The 23,304-nt window shown below is 44.9% G+C and overlaps 1 protein-coding gene across 1 annotated transcript in view; it reads left to right on the top strand.

Moving 5' to 3' along the window:
- Positions 1–3,009: 3,009 nt before the first annotated feature.
- Positions 3,010–23,304, top strand: part of Grm8 (glutamate metabotropic receptor 8) — an 824,187-nt gene continuing 803,892 nt past the window's right edge. The window contains exons 1-2 of the mRNA XM_048451013.3: positions 3,010–3,261; positions 12,642–13,452. Of these exons, the coding sequence (XP_048306970.2) occupies positions 12,943–13,452 (510 nt within the window). The 5' untranslated portion in view covers positions 3,010–3,261; positions 12,642–12,942. The remainder of the gene's footprint in view (positions 3,262–12,641; positions 13,453–23,304) is intronic.

The raw sequence follows: 23,304 nt of genomic DNA, 5'->3' as shown, positions 1-23,304 counted from the left end.
AACACTGGCCCTAAGGGAGATCAGGCCCACTTATTTCTCAGAGGGCTGCATCAGAAAGGGCAGCCACATGCCTGGAAGACAGTTGTTCTCTGCAGGTGATGATCAATAGGAGAAGGAGAAAGGCAGCTCATTAGCCCCTTCTCTCTCCAGCAGCTCACTGCCTTGTCAGACTTCCAAAACCACAGCCAGCTGTGTTTTCCTCATTATGGAAATGGGCCCACTAGAGCACTGCCCTCTTGGCTAACACTAGGCATTAACACTGCGGGGACTCTTACTGGCCGGGACCCTGAAGACCAGAATGTGGTCAGCAGCCCTGTTTGTCAGAGTGTTTTCAGCCTTGACCTGTCTCCTGCCTCCTTTACGCTCATCTTTTACTTAATTGTACCAAGACACACATATCGAGCCTAGGGAGGGTTTTATTCAAGTCGGTACACTTCCTAGGAAAGCTGGGCTCATACAGAAGTCACCGGTCTAGGTGGCCACCCCGGACGCCGGATTGGTGTCCCGTATGAGCTGGGCTGTCTGGATAGAAACCAGGCTGCCAAAATTGACTCCCTCCTTCCAGGGAACTCTCCCCAAGGAAACTCCTCAACTCCACAGCAGAGTTGCAGTCATTGAGCCTACTGAGTACCATTTCTGCATCATTTCTGATTGCTTTTCACCTTAAAAGAATGCGCGGTACTGGCTTGTCCCTCCAAATCCTCCTCCTTCCCTCCCGTTATCTGTGTCCATAAAAGAAAGGTTTTACAAACAAGGAGTTTCTCCTGTGAAGACAAGAGATGGAATGAACGAATAAGGAGGAGGGCCCCCCCCCCCCCCGCTCTCCAATCTGCTGACTCTGCTAAGAGGGCCTGGGTAGCTTTAGGAAATAAGAGAGGAGACTGTGGTCTTGTCATTGGAAACTTCATGCCTTAATGCCAATCTCGGGGAAGAGTCCGAGAATCGGGGAAGAAAAATCATCTATGGGGCTTTCAACTCCGATTTCCAGGGCTAGCACTTTCCAGGCATATCTATACACCCAGATTTCTTTCTTTCTCTGTATAGCTGGATCAATAATTTTGATCATTTTAGAGTTGGTTAGAAAGTTAAAGAAACGTGAACAGGGTAAGATTCATAACCTGTACACTGAAATTCAGGTACGTGACCTGTGTTGAAGCTTATAAAGCTCATGATGCTTATGAAGCTGAAAAATCTCTGTAGCATACTGGGTCTGACCTCCTTCCTCCCCCACCCTCCTCTTCTCACTGCTTTCACACCCCCCTCCCGCCAGCCCCCAGCTCCCTCCCTACTCCTCTCTCCTGGGCTCTGGTCTTGGGCTGCAGTTGCGCGCGGCCACCCCTAGATGGAACTTTCTCACCAACCCATAGCCAGGCAGGCCAGAGCACCCCTGGTGCAGAGTAGTGCGGCGAGGGGGTTCCCTCCTTCTTTCCTTCTCTAAGCGCCCAGTGGAGGTACCTGGGCCGTAGCCGGCAGGAAGGGGCCCGGGACTGTGAGCACGGGGTGCAGCGGGTTCCCGGCCACTGGATGAGAGGGAATCCTAAGGTTTCCCAGTGAGCGAGCTCCTGAGGAGTTCCTTGATCTGGGCTCCTCCAATCCTCTCCACAAAATGACAGTCGCCTTGCTGCCTAGTCCCCTGTACAGAGCCCGCAGTGGGACTGAGTTCTGTCCCACCTTCAGCTTCAGGGGCGCGATAGAAGGCGTTCCCTGGCACCTTCCGGTGTCCAAGCCAAGGGACAATACCAAGGACCAAACAGTTGCTAGCAGGAGGCAAACTTTGTATGGAAGTGCGTGGCGGGCTCTACTTTGAACATCACTGGAAAGAAAGCAAGTGTCAGGACACTTGTCATCTGTCATATCTTCTTCACGGTCACCCTCCTTGGAGCTATGTTCATTGGGAGGGAAGGGGTCCCGGGTTCGCCAGAGCCGTCCCCCTTGCTTCAGGTCGGCGGCGTCGAGAGGCGCTTTCCCGCGTGGGTCCCAAGCTCACTGCACGCTGCGGCTGCGGGTTCTCGTACCTCCCCCCAGTCATCTTCTTTTCTCCCTGTCTTCGAACCCTCCCTTTTTTATTCGGGCGGGGCAGGTGGGGTGATATTTAAACAACAGCAGCAACAACAACAACAACAAAAACAAAAACCAGAACTCTGTTATTTCTGGTCCCCGAGTTGATTCGGACTTGAACGCTGAAGGGGTCCTACCACTGGGGTGTCCCACTCCCTACCCACGCCGGGGCCTCTGCCCCTCGGGGATCCTCCTCCTGCTCCTAGGGGTGACTGCTTGGTGCGAAGCGATTGGCGATCCCGGGCGCGATCCCCGGCGCGGATCGACGCGCCGCGTGGGGTGAATGGTCGCGGGAGGAGGATCGGGAGGCGCAGGGAGCAGACCAATCGCGGCCGCCGGTGGGAGTATTTGTTATTCACATGGAAGAGACTCGCCGGTGGCTTGGCCAGCTCAACCCCCTCAGTCCGGAGATCAGCCACAAGTGCGGCCGCGGTGCTCGCCTTGCGCGGTGGCGACGGCGGCGGCGGCGCTGACATGGAGCTGCGGGCTCCCAGCGGGCTTCCTCACCTCGCCCTCTGCGGGGAACAGGGTAAGACTCCCCCGTTGAGCAGCAGGCACAGAAAAGGAAAGCAAGTGCTAAAGCAATAGCAAAAAAGCCCCCATCTTTCAACTCTCCCCCAACCCCAAATGGCTGCAAAAGTAGGACCTCCCCCGATTTTATTGCCGTTTCCACCCCCCAACCGTGCAGCTGACAGCCAGGTGTATGCTTTCTTCTCAGATTACTTTAATGATCTGCCTTTTTTTTTTTTTTTTCTGGGCGCAAGTAGATGGCTTTGCACGCCGGAGTCTGGGAAAGAACTGGCGGGCGGAGAAACGCGGATGGGGAGAGTGGGAGAGTGGGCACCAGGGGGCGAGGGGCTGGCCGGGCATTGGAGCTTGATTGGGTGTCTGTTGATTTTACGTTGCAAATAACAAGGCGGCCACCCCTCTTGCCTTCCCATGATTACATTCCAGTGAAGAGGTGCGAAAGAGAGGGAGCTTAGCTTGGAATTCCCAAGACTTGGAGATGTGATCCCCCAAAAGTTTAAACGGTGACTGGGAGATTGAAGGGTGATGGGAGTGGACAGGCGCTCCTAGGATGCTCTAACGGGGCGTGCGAAGGGGCAGCAGGGTTTTAAATCTCTCTGCCTGGGATTGCTTGGCCTGAGTGACCTCCTGGACCTGCCCTGGCGGAATCTGGACTTGCCCGGTCGAGATGCCCAGGTACCTTGGTTATGCGAATCTAAAGCGAGGGATTTCCGAAGTTAGCGGCTTCCGGGATGAGTTGGGGTAACCCCCGCCTTCCTGAGCTCCAGCTAGATGGATGTCTAACAGGGATGTGGGGAAGACTGGGGAGGGAGGAGGGTGTCGCAGGAAAAGCCTGATAGTGTCGGGGGTCCTTGAGACCTGTATCCCTGCGTAGCACATACACTCTGCCTTGAGTTTTTGGTTCCCCAGTTAGCTCCGCCAGGTTGGGATTTCCTTGCCCCCTCCCCCCAGCTCCGGGGAAAACGCTGGAGTTCCGAGTCCTGTTGGGGGTGGGGAATCTAGATTTAAGGATCTAGAGTTTCCTAAGCCAAGGCAAACGTTCCCTGCAGCTCCTCGGCAGCACCCACGGTCAGAGTGGCCCCTGTGTCAGGCGGACCTGAGAGGGGTGTGGGCGTCTGCAGCCAGCAGGTGTGGCGGGGGAGGAGGCGCTCTCGGACCGGTGCGCTCAGGAGACTGGAGCCGAGGGCGCGCGGGGGTGTTGGTGGCGGGGACTGGGGCGGTGCCGGGGTGCCTGGAAAAAGCTAGAGTAACCAGGTCCTTCCTAGCGGCCCTACATTATACTCTGTGTTGGGCTTATATGGTCTAAGGAACTGGGAGGAAAAGGAAGATGCGGCGGGGAGGGTACCCCGGGTAGGGTGAGTGGCTACTGCTTGATATTTAGGGGGAGACCTCTCAGCCACGAGGCTGGAGTGAACCCATCTACTCAAAGGGGTCCCTTGAGGTTCATACAGTTGGTGAAAAATATAACAGAATTATATCCCCACCAGCGCCCCCCCCCTCGATTGTCTGACACGCTTCTTTGGTGCAAATGAAATGCGGAGGCGCGTGCGAGTCTCCCGTTGCGCAAGAAAGCACCTCAGAGCATCCCTGAGGAATTGCTTCTAGCCTAAATTGGGGAGTCTGGCTTCAAAGAAAGTCTGTGTGCCCAGGATAGCGGTAGTGAGTGAATTGCAGAAGACCAAGCGCCCCCACCACGCCCCCAGGAGTTCCAACCCTGGAGGGAATACCTTTTTTGTCAATCGGGGGTGATCTTTTTCCATAGACCCGACAGTGTGGGAATCTCGTGAACACCCGAGAATACACCAGGATCTTGGCCATTAATTCTCCCACTGAAAGAACTGAAGACAGGGTTTGCGGTGGAGGTATTTGCAAGACAAATTACTATCAGGGCAAATGCATTCCGACGATAGCTTGTGTTTTGTTTGAAAGAAAAATGAAAAGAGAGAAGGAGCCACCAGCAGGTAGATCTTGGATAAACAGCTTACTGCACTTGACTGTAATTTCCATTTTTCGTTATGAAACTGTTTGTCAATAATTGCAAATGGCTACAGGAACCGCTCGAGTTTATCCTGGTCACTTGCTTGTGAATAGTATCTGGAAAGATCTCGAAAGGAGACAAAAAGCTGTATAAAATGCTTTCTCCTGGTCTTGCAAATATATGGCCTGAATCTTGAAAAGAGCCCCTTCACCAGGGAAATGGTTTTCTACTGCAGCTTTCCTATCTCAGCGTCAACTACAGGTCATACTACACCTGAGATAAAGAAAATATCTGCTCTTAAATAAGGGACGTGGAAACAATTTAGGAGAGGAGGCTTCTAGGAGACATTTTCTCAGAAGAAAGAAGATTCTGAGAACACAGCTGAATACTGTTGTAGAGGTTCAAGCCATTCTATTTGGTTACTGCTGGCATTCTCTGCCCTGTTTGCCCCCCTCCCCACTTCAAGTTATGGCTGATTGAATAGTTCCAGCCATTCAGATCCAAAAGGAAGGGGGGAAAAGGATGAGCCCAGCTGAGCTGAGCTGGAGGAGAGCAGAAGAAAGTTAGAGGTCTGGAGTGATGTGCTCTTTTCAGACTTGGCTGGGCAGGTTGAAGCTGCTTGTTTAATTGGTATTTGTGCAACAAACAGGCCAGCTAACATTCACGTTGGCAGTATCAAGTGCCAATCTTCGTGGAAGAATGTTCCATTGTCTTTAGGGCATGGCACACTGCATACTGCACACACATACTTGCACAATGATATTTGCCCTTCTACATTTCTTTCCCACTGTCTTCTCCCAGTGGGGACATCAAGAGGCCCCTGCTTTAGTCAGGGAGTGCTGTTGCTCTGTCTCAGTATCTTAGAAGAAGGTGCTGCACAGATTTATCGTTTGCTTAGATCCATAGCAAAAATCTGACCACATCTCAGTGCCTGTTGAATAGACCGGCTTTGAAAGGTCCAGGAAGTTGTTTCTGTTTTCAGGACAGAAGCTTGGGTGCTACTGGACTCTCTTACTGGGTTTGCCTAGTAGGAGTGGCCACTCCATGTTGCGCTAGGAGAGGTTGTGAGCCTGGCAGCCAGTTGTATATTTATCTTTATTTCCATTTCAAGGGAGCTATTCTTTGCTGTTAGAAATTTAGGTCTCAGTTTCTTCCTTCCTCCCTCCCTCCCTCCCTCCCTCCCTCCCACCCTCTCTCCCTCCCTTCCTTCCCTCTTTCCTCCTTCCCTTTCTCTTTCCTTCTTCCTCCCCCTCCCTCCTTCCCTCCCTCCCTTCCTTCCTTCCTTTCTCTCTCCCTCCCTCCCTCCCTTCCCTCTTTCCTCCTTCCCTTTCTCTTTCCTTCTTCCTCCCCCTCCCTCCCTCCTTCCCTCCCTTCCTTCCTTCCTTCCTTCCCTCCTTCCTTCCTTCCTTCCTTCCCCCTTCCTCTTTCCCTTTCTCTTCCCTTCTTCCTCCCTTCCCTCTCCCTTCTTCCTTCCTCCTGCCCTCTCTTTCTTCCCTTCCCTTCCACTTATGTTTTCTTTGATTTTAAGCTCTTCTTGGTGCTTTGGCAAGTTAAAGCAAACTCATCCACTGACTGGAAGAACCTTGAGCATCGCGTTGTCTCATCTGGGCCCCACCACTGTTGGGCTGATTTGGGGACACTGTGGAAAGAAGGTGCCTGCGACAGTTCCTTTCTCTGTTTGGTTGTGGTAACAGTGGTAAGATATGATGGCTTTTCTTAGGAATCACTTAAAAAACACAGATGTTCCAGTTGGAGGGAGTTCATCAAGGCTTGACACCTGCTGACAGATGTACTCACTCTCTTGGGAGAAACAAGGCTGAGAGAAGCACGGTTTTGAGGTCCTTGACCACAGGACACATCAGTCTTTTGGGTAGAAGGAGTCAGCTCTGTAAAGGGGCAAGGAACAGACGAGGAGAGATGGGAAGATGTAGGAAAAGCCCCAGAGGAGTTTTCTAGAGGTTATTGAACACATGCATTGCTAATTCACTACTTTTCCAGGCAAGAGAATACATTAAGATACAAATCTGCTGGCTGGGTTTTCCAGTGATAATAACCCTTAGTGCTAAGAGTGTTATATTTTGCTCACTGCTTAAAAAGTTTTCCTGGTTGTCATACAGAAGAATGTCTCGCATGTTAAGAATGACCCGTTGGCTGCTTTGAATGCCTGTGCCCTTCAGGTCAGACATTGTTGTTCTAAGAACTACCCCTTGGGCCTTCCAGTTTTCCTTTGAGTTATTTATTTATTTATTTATTTATTTATTTATTTATTTATTTATTTATTGGTCTGAGCTTTCTAAAGTTGATTCTTGGCCACATGCCTGTTGCTAAGGTCTGACCCTCCATGCTGGTCATGGAAAAGTGTTTTCCTCAGATTTAAGTATGATCTATGAGCAAAATAGTTTAGCTCTGGGTCTGGTTATTAAGCCAATACTATCCTTGTGCGTTCTCGTATCACTTGACAGTCTAACAAGTCCTTTAGTGTGCATTATGACATTTGATGCCACGACCCAGCATGTGGGCAGAACTCAGTGCACACTTAAGAAAAAAGCAGACTAAGTAACTTGCCCAAAGATTAGACTCAGGCTCCCGGAAACCCTAGGCATCATGCTAACATCTTACACAGTCAGGTCAGAGGCTCATGCCCAGAGGCTTTAGGGTAGGGCACAAACTATAACTACAGCCCTTACTGTGAACTTTGGCCTGAGATTTCACACAGCCACATAGCCTATCTGCTCTCGCGTTCTCAGGTCCAGATGCAGGCTGTGATGTCAACCTTATAGGTGAATTTTAGGAGAAAATGAGATCATACGTGTGAAGTTCCCCTCTGAGCATTCAGTAAGCTGGTTTCAGTCTCTTCCCCTCTTCTAACCTGATACATACCATAAATGTCTTTCTGTGCAATGGCTGTGCTGTCTACAAAGAAGGATGGAAATTCAATTCTTCTAAATCAGATTTCTTTTTAAATGCGTGGGGTTTAGGTATTTAAAGGAAACCTGTGGTGAATTCTTTTGTTATGCAAATAACAACTGTCTAATTTATCTGTTTAGTAGTTGAGGGTCTTCTGGATCTGGTTTTCTTAATATCTGCCCTGTTTGCATAAATAAGCTTTTAGAACCTTCTCTCTCTGATTGGGGGGTGGGGTGGGGGTTACTTGCTTGCAAACAAAACCAATTATCGTGCTCAGTTGACAAAGCCTCGGTCTTGGTCTCCTGCTTGAGAAGAATCCCATAGTCCCTTATTACTGAGTCACAGAGTCTTAGAAGAGGAAGCTGGCAGACACCTTCGAGCCGGTGGGGTCACAGCACCACTTCACAGATGAGCCAGGGGAAGCACACTGAGAGGAAGTGACCTGTTCAGTGTCCCCAGCTAATGGCTGACTGCCAGACCAGGATCCAATTCCAGGCCTCTGTTGCCAGGGAGGCCTTCTTCTGTCCCCACTAAGGATTGACACAGGCAGTCTGAGACATCGACAAAATTTCATGTATTTCCAAACAATCTGAAGAACTACAAGCGTGGGAAATGCCTGGGTTTGCAGCCTTAGGAGCTGACGGCAGTGCTTCCCTAGTGTTAAAGAGCCAGACAGATAATAGTGTGGGAATGTTGCTTTTGTGAGAAAAGCTTTTTATTTCTTGGCACAAGAGTCATACTCCATCAGTGCTCCACACTGCAGGAAGGCATGAGGGGGTGATCTTGCTAGATCCCCTTTGTGCTGGTGGTCTTGTCCCATTGGCAGCAGCTGGCTAGGAAAACAGATTTAAAGTTTGGAAGCCTGAACATTTTTCAATCCTTTGAGGGATCCAGAAATATCCCTATCCCTTCTGGAAATGTCCCACAGTTGTCCCTTTCTAATTTGCACATTATTGTTTCTTGAGCTAACCATTGGAAAGTACAAACATTTATGAAAGATTTCCCTGGAGTGCTGGGGCCCTTACACTGCATCATCACTGCCTGTCTCTGCACGGCTGGGGCCGTCTCAAAGAACAGGGCCCACCTTAGGGATCTGATGACTTTGGGGTGTTGTTGTTTATTCTACTGAGGATGAGGTCTGGGCTTGTTTTGTTTGTTCTTCTCCCCCACCCTACTTAAATGGAATTAATAATAAGCAGCATTTAGAAATCCTTTGAGATACAGTTATGTGGTTGGAGACTTTGATATAGGGAACACACATAGAAAATTAAATGTGGGCCCGCGGCACAGGCCAGGGAATTTGCTTATGAAGACATCTAGGTCTGTGAGAAGTCGGTGCCGGTGGTACAGCACTGAGAAGGGGCAGGGGAGGGTGAGATGGGAGACGGCGTGGTTCAGCTTCATGTGTGTTAGCCACCATTGTGTGGCAGCAGCTTGCTGGCCACAGAACCGGACTCTCACCTTCCTGAAAAGGTCTATCTGCGCAGGGAAGGTTTCAGCCAAGCCCAGGGCATGGTCAGCTTGGGAGAAAAGCTATTTTACTTTAAATCAAACACAGCACATGAAGAAAAGCTGTTTGGATCTGTAGCTCAGAAAGGTCATTATTTCTTTAAAAATATTGATTCCAACAATGTTTGGATTAAAGCCCACAAGAATTCTAAGAGAGCGGATTAAGCAGTATAAGATTATGCTGTGAATCATAACGTTTGCAGTTATTTAGTCTTCCATAGACTTTCACATATTATTTTTCCTTAGAATTTAATAGAGAAGCTGAACCTATCTTCAGCTTCTGTGATTTTTATGGCAATGTATCAGACTCTGAAACAACTGCAATATTTAAATATTTTATACATAGCTCTGATTTTACTTTTCTAGTGGCGAACAGAATCCAGTAAACACTGTACCAACTGGGTGAGCAGACAAAAAGTCACTCTACTTTGGGTAGAAAAAGACCGACAGACCAGACTGATACCTGGTTACTGAGCTTGCACCCTGGGCCAGATCCAGCTTTGTAGCGTGTGCCTCTTGGCAGGCTCTATCTCCCCTTACAGGTAAGAAAACCACGGGTTAGAGAGCTGCTTTGCATCAATTCCATGCTGCCAAGGTGGAAACTCCAACAAAAACCCAACAAGCTGTCCAGTACAGGATACCTCAAGGGGAATCCCCCGTTTTCCACTTCACTGCCTTTGCCTGCTCACCCAGTTGATTCCCGCCTCATTGCTTTCCATACCCCAGCCTTTCTTTAAATTAGAGCGCTGAACAGAACTCTGAGACGCTAAAGAGACTAAACGTTATTGCAAGTACCAATAATTCGAAAAGAGACTAATTTTTATTACTTCTAGGACTACACCGGCAAGTGGAACTAATTTAATGTGTTTGGAGTAAATGTGGAAACCTGAGATGGAGCTTGTGTTTGTCTGTAACTGAAAACGGTTTATTCTCTTAGGTGTGGAAGGGGTTTGCGGTGGTTTGGTATAATGAAGAAAGGCTTTGGAGTACAGGCCTAGCCTTGGAATTTCTTCTTCTTTTTTAACTTCCTTTTTTATTTATTTTTTTATGTCTTTCACATTATGCCTCCCTATCCCACCCATCTTCCCTTCCCCATGAAACAAAATAAAATTTAAGAGAAAAGAGAGAAAAAAAGGAAGAAGGGGACAATCTTGTCATGGAAGCTGCAGTGTGACACAGTGAGTCCCCCAGCAAACCCATTTGACCATCTAATTTTACTTGCAAGCATTCATTGCAAAGAGCCGCTGGTACGGTTCGAAGTCTCCATCAGTGCCTTATGGGGACTCTCCCTGGAATCTGGTTGCTGCCCTCTCTTGTGGGTAGCGGGTCTGCAAGACCAACACCATTCCCCCACCTCCTGCTCCAGTGCTCCAGCAGATCACAGATGGGATGGATGTTGGGGTGGGCCAGCACATAAGCCTGGCTCTGGGCCTGGGTACTTGCAGGATTGGTCAGCCCTCACCTGGCTTCAGGTTAGGCTCTCCAGCGAGCGGCGGGGCCAGTTCTCCTGCTATGGCGCCCTCAAGGCCCCCTCTCCCACACCAACACCTTCAGCTCTGCTGTGTTGCCCAGGTGAGGCGGAGGTGCCTCTCTCCCAAGTGCTGCAGCCCATGAGGGGCAGGGATAACTCTCCAGTTCTCACGATCTTAGGGCCAGCTCTTCTATTCGCCTTAGGCTTGATGGGCTAGTGAGTGGGCATCTCTCCCCTGCCCATGGCACCACTAGACAGATGAGGAGTGGGGATGCCTCTCCTGCACTCACAATACCGTGGCTCACCTGCACCTCTGCTAACAGAGTTGGCTCCATTGTGCTGCCCAGATGAGGTGCGGGGCCTGCTCTCAGTGTTGCAGCTGGTGAGAGGCTGGGACATTGAAATTTATTCTTCGCTTGCCCATTTATTCTAGGTTCAGCCAGTGAGGACTTGGTCTCAAACTCTAAAGTAGTGGTCAGAGTTAATGACATTCTACCACGACGTAACTAGTCTTCCTTGTGAGATTGTAAAACACGATCCTAATTGTACTCACTAGTACTTAACTGCATACATCCAGTTTCATCCTGAAACTCAGGTGGGCTTCCTTCCTAAGTGTTTCCTTCTGTGGAAATAGTTCAGGGGAGGCGGTTGTGGACTCTGAGGGGAAGCAGCCGCCAGGTGAATTGAGTGGTGAGACAATCAGAGAAGGACTACATCTTTGGGGCAGTGCAGAGGGAATCGAAGGCCATTTTGTGCAGGCAGCCTGGAAGCATCTGAGCAGAAGGGCCAGCACTTGGCTGGGGCTCCAGAGCACACTCAGAAGGCTGCACAGTGGTGGGCTAAGAGCCTCTTTTCAATCCTGGAAGTGAAAACCAATGCAGCCCTCCCTGAAGACGCTTGTGCATATGTTCAGTTGTCCCCCCGGGAGGCTCCATCCTTTTCTTCAGGACAAAGAAGATGGAAAAGGAATTTTATGAACTGGAACTTGAACGAGTGAATGGGAGATACAAGCAGATGTTGGTTGGCTGGGGTGAAGGGAAACGGTCCAGATTTCAGATTCAAGTGGAAATAGGTTAGAAATGAACATTCGATTAAGCATCCTGCCAGAATATGTTGCTGCTGCCTATTCTGCTCACTCTATGCGCATTTCAAATTTCAAAAAAAGATTCCCTTTGTTACGTCAGTTCTCGTTCCCACTTAAATGTCAGAATTGTTCTGTAAGGTCTTGTGGAATTCTTTAAGGATGAAGACCCCGGGATGAGGTTTCGCCTCGATTTGCCCATAGATGCTTTCATTCTAGGTTATTTCTGGTCTTGTTGGAATGACTCTTCTTCCCACCGAGTCGGACAAAATTAAGCAGCTGTCCAATTGATCCCCAGCTCTGATGTGCTTCTAGGGGTTCTCAGATCAAGGCATGTGTACTTCAGAACTGCAAGTGTGCCCATTGCTTCACTCTGATAAATTAATTGGGAACTCTGACAATGTTAACAGGAAGATCTTCACACGTAACCCTCCCTATGTGTTTAATTTTCAAGACTTTTTTTTTATTACCAGAGAACAATAGATTGTTGATGTGAGGCAGTGGATGTTCTGTACTAAATGTTTCTGCGTGCTACAAGGTATTTTCAGATCTTCTGGTAGCTTGTCTTTCCCTTTCTCTCTTCCCCTCTTTCTTCCTCCCTCCTTCCTTTTCTGTGATCAAACAGTCACTGTTTCCCACTGAGAAATCTGGGATCCTAAAAAATTAAAAGTCATTAAGAAATGAGTGGCTTGTTGAACTCATCACAGACAATCACCTTTCATTATCTTGTGGACAAGAGTTAAATGAGAAATTTATATAGCTGTGAAAGGTAAAGCAGGCTCAACAAGAAATAATACCATTGATCACAGGAATCGTACCTCGCTGGAAATAAGACTTATTGAAATAAAGTGACACATAAAAATATGCTCTGGTTTGAAAGAAGCGATCTAGCTGCTGATGCTTTTCTGTTTCTCTTGCTCCAAACATGTCATCAATCTCCCTGCTTAGATGCAGCGCAGCCAGGTGTTCAGAATCACAGGGGACCAAAAAGTGGCAGTTCTTAGTGAATGGGGGAAATAAAAAAGTTGGAACAGACAGGACTTAAGTATATACAAAAAATACAGCCTTACTGAACTTGATTTCCCCCTTTTCCTTCCTCTTCTCCCCAGGAATAATTCTGCTACAGGGCTGAGTTCACGGCCGTGAATTGTTGACCTCATCCCAACATCAGAACCTCAGATGTTATTCTAATGTATTTGCAAGCTGGCTTTATGTGGAAATAAACTTGAATCGAGGGTCTGTTGGAAATTCACTGTGACATTCAAATCAAGAAAACCTGCGGAAATTCCCAGAGTCTTCCCCCATGGGCCCTGATGGTAGACTCCAAAAGGTGCAGCCTCAGGTGGTCCCCCTTCTTCTGCGGCAAGAATAAACTTTGGGTCATTGATTGCAATACCATCCTCGGAGAAAATGGTATGCGAGGGAAAGCGCTCAGCCTCTTGCCCTTGTTTCTTCCTCTTAACTGCCAAGTTCTACTGGATCCTCACAATGATGCAAAGAACTCACAGCCAGGAGTATGCCCATTCCATCCGGGTGGACGGGGACATCATTTTGGGAGGTCTCTTTCCTGTTCATGCAAAGGGAGAGAGAGGGGTGCCTTGTGGAGAGCTGAAGAAGGAAAAGGGGATCCACAGACTAGAGGCCATGCTTTATGCAATCGACCAGATTAACAAGGACCCCGATCTCCTCTCCAATATCACCCTGGGTGTCCGGATCCTTGACACATGCTCCAGGGACACCTATGCTTTGGAACAGTCGCTAACCTTCGTGCAGGCATTGATAGAGAAAGATGCGTCCGATGTGAAGTGTGCTAATGGCGATCCACCCATATTTACTAAGCCCGACAAGATTTCTGGTGTCATAGGTGCTGCAGCAAGCTCCGTGTCCATCATGGTGGCTAACATTTTAAGGCTTTTTAAGGTAGGTAAAGACATCACCTTTTCAACCAGTGTGAAAGAATCAGGGATCTTTATGACTCCAAATGTGGGTTTAAAGAAAAAAGTGAAGATGAAGATGCCAATAGACTCTGTATACATCACTGGGTTCCTCAAAGGGGATATTCTGTGCTGGGGTTATTTCTGCCCCGTATCACTTTAGTTCCTTTAGTTGTAATTAAATGGATTAATCCTGACTGTGTTTTCCCAAAGATAATGTTGGTAAGTTCTGTGATGTGTTTGGTTTTTGCTGTCTTGGGATAACTTCCCCAGAGAGGCTCACTTTAAGTCAAAACAAGCATCTTTGGAGAATCATAAACCGTTAGCACATTTATCATACAGAACACTTCCTTTCTACTTGAGGTACTTGTGAGATAATTTGCTTGGTGAAACTTCTTCAAGGTGGGATGCTCTGTTATGACAAGAATTCCTGTGTGAAGAAACAGTATTTATTACTAATGTGTAGATGGTAGTGACACTCTAGAAGATAAGATGGCCATAAAGTTGTCAGAATTATTATAACTTGAACAGAGCAGAACCTCATTAATTCAGAATACTGTGATGCAGACTGGAAATAATTACATATAATTCTTGTTGAGTTAATAGTTCAAATTTAGTAGGAAGCAATCAAGACATTTTGATTTAGGTTTGATGATCTATTATCTGTACACTTTCTTTATAATATTGACTAAAATTGCCAATATAAAATAATATATGTGAAAACACTTTGAAAGTAAAAAGTATCATAAAAATAAAGTTATTATAACTCACCGTTTTTATTAACATTCTCATTTTATTTATTAATATCCATTATGTAGTCTTTTAAAATAGACATGATATTTAAATTGAAAATACTTTTCACTCTGATTTCTTACTCATTGGGATTTGACTTTTCCAACTGAACCTGAATTAATGAGACTTTATTTTATATAATAAAAAACTATGCCTATGCATATTAGACCTAAAGTTGGACTGATGACAGAGTGATAAAAATGAACAAAGTGATGGAGAACCTCACAAAAAAAGGATGAAAAATATTAAATCAAAGACTTTCTGGTTGGGAAGCTACCTTGGGGACCAGTCCAGTTTGTTCTGTGTTTCCTACTGGGATCCTCTCTGTAACATTCCCCGAGAGGCTCCGCAGCCTCTGTTCGCATCTCCTTCATTCAGGGATGAGATTGCTAAGAGGTATTTTAATGGCTATTTACAGATTGATGATATTGCCTCAAAGGAAGAGATCGCTCTGGGTTCCATAGGAGCCTTGTGTTTAAGGCATTCAGAAGCGGGACAAAAAGGCCCCAGGGAGCATGGGAGACACTTCAGCAAGACATCAGGAGAGTCTCCTGACAGTGAGAGGACTTGAAATGAGAACTGGCAGCCAAAGGTCTCTCATTTTCCATCTCTGGAAGGTTTGGAGAGAAGCTGGGCAGTTGTAATAGTGCCCCTAGGGATGACTACCTCCTCGCCCAGAGGCAGACACAGAACCAGTACTCGAGGGTCCTCCCATCTACAGGATCTAGGGTTCTTCTCGGGACTTCTGATCTGTACCTTATGGCTAGAGTCCAGACCAGCTATTTCCCCAGTTCTTCTCTTTTTTCCCATTCAACCTCCCTCCTCACTTGACCCACTATCAGAGAGGAGGGAAACCTCCATGATGATTTTCTCCTTTCTGGGGTCTTCTCTGTGTATATTCATCACTGTTCCTGTTACCCCACAGTTATTTCTATACATTGTGTTTTTCTGTGGTCTGGATACCATCCAAAGGCACACAAGAATTTGAAGAGTGGTCGAGAGATACAAGGTACTAACCTGGATATTCAATGCTTGTTTATGTTATTTTTTTTTGTCACAGAATGAACTTACCTATAAGAAAATGATACTAATAATTCTATATTAGGCTGTTGGGTTTCTTTAGTGAGAAAATACAGGTGACACATGCTACCAGTATCTGGTTGTGTCCTTTCCCCCCTAGACTGTTGAAGTAATTTTCAAGCCATCTGAAGGCAAGAAGGGAGTTTTCATTTTTTATAAAACTGGACCTGTCTTTTTCCTGCTTGTTTCTTCCCTCATCAGATAATTCTTTTGCTATTTTCGGATACTCATAGAGGACTTCTATCTCATGGAGTGAATTACTCTTGGTTTTTTGAACACAGTCATTGTTCCAGGGCAACTCCAGAGAGACCCTGGCCTACACACTTAGGGGTCAGGCAACCCCTTGATGGACATGTAGGGGGAAGGTCACTTTTAGCCAGAAGAGGGCTGATAGATTGCATTACCACCATCAGCACACTGGCACAGAGAAACATTTAACGCATGTCTTAACCACATTAGTAGATTTGAGAAACTGATCTCATTCAAAACTCAATCAGCAAAGGAGGTATGTAGATGCTCCTGCCATCTTCCCACTGAAGCACAAGAATGCAAATCAAATAATTCCAACGTATCATAGTGTTGCTTCCGTTTACTTGCATGATTTATGTGCAGCCTTCAGCTTGCACCTCACAGTGACTGTAATTAGGAGATAATGACGGCTGTTCCAGGAGAGAAAACGGCCCTCTTTAATGTGGATGACGTCCGCTTACACCCGTATGCTAGGACTGACTTGAAATATTATAATAGTTATCAAAGGGATGATTAACAAATGATTGCATTCGAGATTGAGATGTCATTCCATTTTGAAAAATATTAATTTTTCTTAAGGCAGTGCTATGATGAGAGGAATGATGAATGAAAGTAGGTTTTAGGAGTGAACCTTAGGACAATCTGTAGTCCCTGCAGGATAGCGTAAGGCCCATAGAATCCAAAAGGACTCACAGAAATCCTTGGGGCAAGCTCTTCTCCTCTTTGTTCTTAGGGAAGCAGTGATGTTCTATCTTTGTTTCTCTTATCAAAACTCCGAGGCAAAGGACAAGAACAAGCTCCTTAACTTAGAGGAGAGCTAGGCAGGGAGTCGGAGCACGGAGTTTCTGGAAGTAGGAGATGCCCACAGGTCACTAAAGCACCCCCAGAGGAGGGGTTCTCAGTCCCAGTCCAAGGGCAGGTACAGCTTTTGTCTCTTTTTTCCTTCCCTCCAAGGAAGTGTCTCAGACTTCAGAGCCTGGGAATAAGTGGAATTTCTTGCTCTCCTCTGGGGACTGTTTGCACCAACAGGAGTGGATGTGACCCACTCCTGTTGAGTTTAGGTTAAAGGTGACATTCAACGTTGGAGCAACTGACATTAATGTCCACAAAGACACACGGGTCACAAAAGGACAATATTTCTCTCTCTCCTGTTTGGTTAGTTGACTTTACCTCGACTGCTAATTTTCCCTTCTTGAAGAACAGACCTTAGATAGCCTGGGGCGTGTCCTTCCACAGTGATCAAATGAAACATCAGTGGAAATCATTTGAGTGTGGGCTAGCTGATTCTCCATGTGGATTTGTACAGCTGATTCCCAATGTGGGTTTATGTGTGGGCTAGCAAATTCCTCCATGTGGATTTGTACATGGGCTAGTGGATTCCTCCATGTAGATTTGTGTGTGGGCTAGCTGATTCCCCATGTGGATTTATTTGTGTATGGACTAGCTGATTCCCCCATGTGGATTTGTGGTAGTTATCAATGACCAAAACTGATCTTCATTTAAGCCAATGAAATATAGAAATTTCTCTTCACCTGCAAGTCTTTGCCTATAATATTTATGAAGACATATTTTTCCCCAAGAGACTCAATTGTACCAACTACTAAAGCCCTGTGTCTTTTGAGTTATTTTTTTTACACACAATGGGTTTTATTAACTGTAAACAATGAAAGGCAAATCTGCCATGTTTAGGCTCATCTAGTTAGGATGGATGAGTAAATGAGAATATGGAAAAAACTCTACAAGAGGTAACATATCATGTAAATCCTGTTTGATAACAAATAAACCACGGGAAGAGGAAAGTGAGACTCCTCCACTCAGGCCTTTAGTTCTGAAGTACCTTTGCTTGAAAAAGATCACCCCTCCCCTTTAGAGGAGTCAGATGGGCACCCTCTTACCATGGCACTAGTTGCGGTGTCAGGTGAGAAAGGGCACTTCAGATGTGCAGTGGGAGACATCTATATCACACGCGGCCTTGTTAATGTCTCCTTGCCCAAGCCCTCTCAGAGTTATGGTCCCCTGCACCTCAGGACAAAGGCCTACCTCTGCTATGCAAAATCATCCTGCTTTGCTTGACAAGGTTACCAGAGAGGTGGCCTCTACTACCTCTTCATGGCTTCCATGCTACCCTATTGTATTTATTTGTCTGTCTGTAACCCCTGCTAGAAAACACCAAGCAGGCAGGATCCATTTCTTTGTTACTGGTGATCTCATTTCTAGGAACCCATTAAACATGTGAAGGAATGCCTGAATCAACCATACTATCTAAGTACTTATCCCAATACCAAATACTGGCAATAATAATTAGTCAGATAGGAAAAGCAAATCAAATTTTACTTTCTGTGAACTCTTAGGAAAAGAAACAGAAGGAGTAAGGGGAGAAAAGCAAGCAAGCAGTGAACACTGGGAGTTCCTGTTCTCACATGCTTCCTTTTGCTCCTGTGCAGTCACGTCTTCTTTAAAGAGACCTTTAAAATGGAAACTTAACCAAGTACTATACATGAGCACATTCTTGTTTTGGAAGATTTAAGCAACAAATAACAGTCTGGAATGGAAAGAGTCCACTTCCCGGCACATCTACTAATAAAATGACACATGCAGACACAATTTTATTTATAGATATGCCTTATGACTTTCTTTTTTTACTTACTATACGCAGGAGAGACTTCTATGTTGGTGAACGCAGGTCTGTGTCAGTAATTCTCAAGTCTACAAGTCCGAATTACCTGCATAGATGGTGCTCAAATTCTTACCTGATACCAAAGAAATTGGAACAATTTCCATGTGATTCTGTGTTGATCTAAGGTTGGGAAATTACAAGACTTTCCCCCTTCATTTTTGTGACTGGTGGGTTTTCATTATGAATAGACCATAATTTATTTTTACAAACCCCTAATAGGGAAGTAATCAGAGGGTGTTTCTTTTTATTTCATTTGAAAAACTATTGTAATACTGCCAAAGGCCTCACCCAAACCCTGCTAGCTCTAGTGGGAAGTTTTGCATCATAGAACCCTTTCTTGGACCACCACATAGGCTGCATTATGAATAATCAAACCTATCTCTGCATAGGCTGCGTTACATGATTCAGGCGCTATCACAGACCAAGGCTTGTCTCAACATGAAGTAACTTAGAATCAGTGTCCTAGTCTTGTGCCCAGGCTATGAGAGGGACATCATGTTTCCTGTTGTGTTGAATAGATTTTTAAGTTTAGTGAGTTTAAATCTTTCTTTCTTTCTTCTTCTGAATCCCCAAATAGCCTGAAATCCTACAATGAATACAGAAGACATCTTAAGAGCTTACTTAGTGATTAATGCCTATCTTTCAGGATCTTTGAGCAGTGAGGAGGTTTTAAAAGTTGTGAAAAGGCTTTCTAAGAGAATAGCTTGTGACTGGATGAAATACTACTTTTTGTTGTTGTCTAAAAAGTGGTCTACAAACCTTTCTGGAAAAAGTTATAGTAGAGATAAATAATAAACAAATAAATAAATCTGCATAAGGAAAATACTTTTCTACTAATTTTCCCTAAGGATGGCAATTAAAATAAAATAAAAAAGTGTTTATTTTAAGGGCTTTATTTCTTTCTTTATTTTTTTTTTTTAGTCTGTTTTGGATTTACAGAAAAGCTAAAGATTGCTGTGATTTTATTTGGCTTTCAGCACAGGTGTCTTTCATAGATTTGGTTTTTATTTTATTTATTTTTTTATTAACAACTAAAAGCTACCTCTTCCTAAGGAAGCTTAAACTCTGGAGGCAGTGTGTGGTTCTGGTTCAGTGGCTCTCAAACTCAGTTTGTATCAAAATCACCCTGGGGCCTTGTTGAAGCACAGATTGCCGAGCCCACCTTCAGAGTTTCCGATTCAGTAGATCCAGGAATGGTCTGAAAACTGGCATTTGTAAAGGTTCCCGAGTGTTGCTGATGTGGCTGTTTCGCAGCCCATGCTTTGAGAACCAACGCTCCACATAAATTGCTTGCTGGCTGACTTAGCAAGTAAAGGATGCAAAACAGAAATGAGATTTAGCCACGTTCTGACTGACAGCAGCCTTTTGTATTTTGACTCACACCTGGTTAATCTTCTCTTCTTATGGGTCGCCATCACAGCGGCTACTGTAGGGATCTCGGTTTATAATTGTGTGCCCCTTTGGATGTTGTGTTCTTGACTAAATAATATATAGCTCAGAAGTCACAATCAGTACCCTGGTCACTAAAACACGATCTCAAAAGCAGGGCCATCCATATTATCAGTTTTCACTCGCGAGACCACCAGGAAAACTGGTTTTAAAACGTAGACTGTAAGATACACATTAACTGGGAGTTGAGAACAGTAAGACGTGAAGAGGCTATGATTTGTCTCAGCTCCCAGCAATTTGTCTTTAGAAACCATGACAGCTACCTCCTGATTTCCATTATGCAGCTGGATTGCAAATAACACTCTACAGCAGTCTTAATCAATAGAGGGTCACCAGAAGCTCCTCTTCTCCCATACTGGGGAAAGGGCCTATTTATCCACTTAATTGATATAACACATAATCTGGCCAAAGAAGGAAACCTCTCTCTCTCTCTCTCTCTCTCTCTCTCTCTCTCTCTCTCTCTCTTGTGGTAACAAGGGGGACTTTCCTAAGCATTCTTAAAAATATAAGCATATGTAGCGAGCACATGGTAAGATGAAGGTGTCTGAGCATAGCTTGGCCCACAGACACCTTGATCTGTATCCAGAATGAGACCAATCGCTGCAGCTTTCCTGCATTAGATCCAGAAAGCCAGTAGGCGTGGGTTCAGTGATGGCCGCTCGCGTTCTCAAGTCTCTTCATGGCTCCTGCTAAGCCCTGGGAGGCTGCTTTCCCTGATAGGCAAGCCGATTGGCTGGTCAAAGCTTCAGTGAAGCAGCAGTTCTTTCTCCACATCTCCCACCTCACAGTACCACACGAGGCTAACACTCTTTCGCTAGCAGCTCCCTCCTGTTTCTCCTCATCTGGATTGAGGGGAAAAACCTAATTTTGATTAATGTTTGCATTACTTTTTACCTTTTAAATCTAAGTATTTACATGATGACAGTTCCACTTATTAGCATCCTCAGAATGCTTGTGCTGCTTAGAGCACAAATGCCACATCCTGCTTGTGCAGATTTCTCATCATTTTCTAACTTACAGATATGGTCATTATTCTTATAATAAGATGTCTATTGAAGCGGTAGAATATTGTAATAGTTATTCTAGTGATACTCATATTCTTTTGAATAGAACAGATGAATATGAATTTTATGAAACAGGTCGGACTCTATAGTCAGACTTGCTCGGTTCAAAATCTGATATCATGTTTATTAGCTGTGTGATCATAAACCAGAGGATTAATCTCTTCACACATAGCTTGTGTATGTAGAAAAAGTTGGCAGGAACCCTACTTCTTCTGAAAGTTTCTATTGAACTTGCTAACAAGACAAACTGAAGAGGTCAAAGCTAAGAGCTGATCTTCAGTGAGCACCGTAAATATTTGTTGTGATAAAACTACCACTCTTAGATGTTTTGATTTATACCTCTCAACCATTTTTACTAATACTATTGTGTGAGAATGACTAACATTTGGTTAAGAAAGAAAACATAATTTTGGTCAACTCAAGTTTGGCATGTGACTTGGCTATCCTATGGTCAAGCTTTTTATGGGATCTCTTCCTATCCAGCCAGGTGAGTTAAGAAAATAGCATATTCAAGTCCATGTGGTAGGTCATAAGAATCACTTTATTAAAAAAAGATAGCATTCCAAGGGAATTATTAAGTGACCCAAAGATAAACTTAGCTTAATTTTAATAATGTGCTTGAACAAAATTTTCTCTTAGGATTGTGTTTTTTTTTTAAATAAAGGCATTTTGGTTGGCTTAGACTACCTTAGAAACCCCAGGACTTCTGGTGGAATTGTGGGTAAGGGTGAATAGCTGACTAACTCTTGGGATGGATGGTAGCAGTAAGTTCATTTTGGATGTGATGTAGACAGAAGTTTCTGTCCTGCCTGTTTCCTCAGCAATTCAGTCTCAAAGAAACACACAGAGGCTTGTATTAGTTCTAAACTGTTTGACATATTTGCTCAGGCTTATTATTAATGAGCTCTTACAACTTAAATTAACCCATAGTTCTTGTCTCTGTTTAGCCATGTGGCATTCTCATCTTGCTTCCTCTACATCTGGGTGACGACTACAGACTGAGCCTTTCCTTTTCCCAGAATTCTCCTAGCCTGGTTGCCTCACCTATATTTCCTGCCTGGCTAACTGGCCATTCAGCTTTTTATTAAACCAATACAATTGCCAAATCTTCACAGGATACAAGAGCATTATCCCACAGCAATGGGAATTACTTTTTTAAATTTTAATCTTTTTCTGTATTTAGTATGGTGATTCAAAGATTCAGATAGTAGGCTCACGCTAGACAATGATTGAATGATTGCTGTTCTTTGCTGAGGGGAGAACTCTTTTCTTCCAGAGATGTTCTGTGTAAGACTCATCCCTGTCACTGGCTACAAGTGTCATAGATGGCAGCACTGAAAAAATCCAGAGGCACTCGCTCTAGAATTCGTACTCCTCCTGGGACAGTCAGAGGAAGACTGGAATTCAGTATATTAAATTTCAATTCATGTCACTATCTTCTTCTATTTAAATGGGAATAACTAAGTTAAACATTTATTATATTCTGCTAAGTTGTCATTTTGGTGAAATATGGATAATTTAGTCCATTGGAAAAGAGTTTCATAGAGAAGGAGAATGTGTTTATTCACTGCAGACTTACCTGGGCTGATTAGAGTGGACTCATGTAAGACAGAATGTTATGATAGGCCTGGTCAGATAATGGCAAAGAGTTCTTGGTACAAGTGATAAATTTCCATTCCACAAAGGGAAAGAGAATAGAGTGAAGAGATGTGAGTGTTTTATCCATTCATTGTCCTTCTTTCTCTTAATTGGCAAAACAGATAATTGGTATTCATTCAGAAGCATGCATCCTACAGACGAATCCATCATGTCTGACATCGGTTCATACAGTTTGTAGGGAGTACACTAAACTAAGCTATCCTGCTACTTAAAATGCTGCTGAAGAGACATCATTAACATGCAAAGCAACAATGATCTCTATGAGCTGATTTAGTAAAGGCTATACCACTGGACAACCTATTGGGGTTCAGAAGAAAGTTTGACTTCATCTGAGGAAGCCCAAGTTATTAGGAAAGTTGTTTTCCTTAGCTTGGGCTGCTCAATAGAATGGCACAGACCCAGACCTCTTAAGTGTTCTCCTCTTAATGATCCTTTATTGTCTGAGATGTTTTTATGTAACCATAGGAACATGAATACATAAAATATCTATACACATCAAACATTTACTGTTTATTTTTATTTATTTATTTCTCTTTGTCTTTTGAGACAAGGTTTCTCTGTGTAACAGCCCTGGCTGTCCTGGAACTCACTCTGTAGACCAGGCTGACCTTGAATCCAGAGATCTGTCTGTCTCTACTTCCCAAGTGCTAGGATTAAAGGCATGAGCCACCACTGCCTGACCAAACATCTACTGTTAATATTCATTAAGAAATTTATTTTAAAATAATTCTCTGCCATATGCAGTTTGGCATGCAGTTTGGCATCTTTTAGATGGGAGCAAATGTACAGAGTGGGGAGATGGATGTGTTTGCTTATTTTACATAAATATTTAAGCCTTAGGTGAATATTTAATACTGCATAGCATCTT

This window comes from Myodes glareolus, chromosome 25, assembly GCF_982192425.1.
Source record: "Myodes glareolus chromosome 25, mMyoGla1.1, whole genome shotgun sequence".
Taxonomy (NCBI): domain Eukaryota; kingdom Metazoa; phylum Chordata; class Mammalia; order Rodentia; family Cricetidae; genus Myodes; species Myodes glareolus.
Note: the sequence above shows the minus strand (reverse complement) of the source record. Positions and strands in the feature narration are given on the sequence as shown.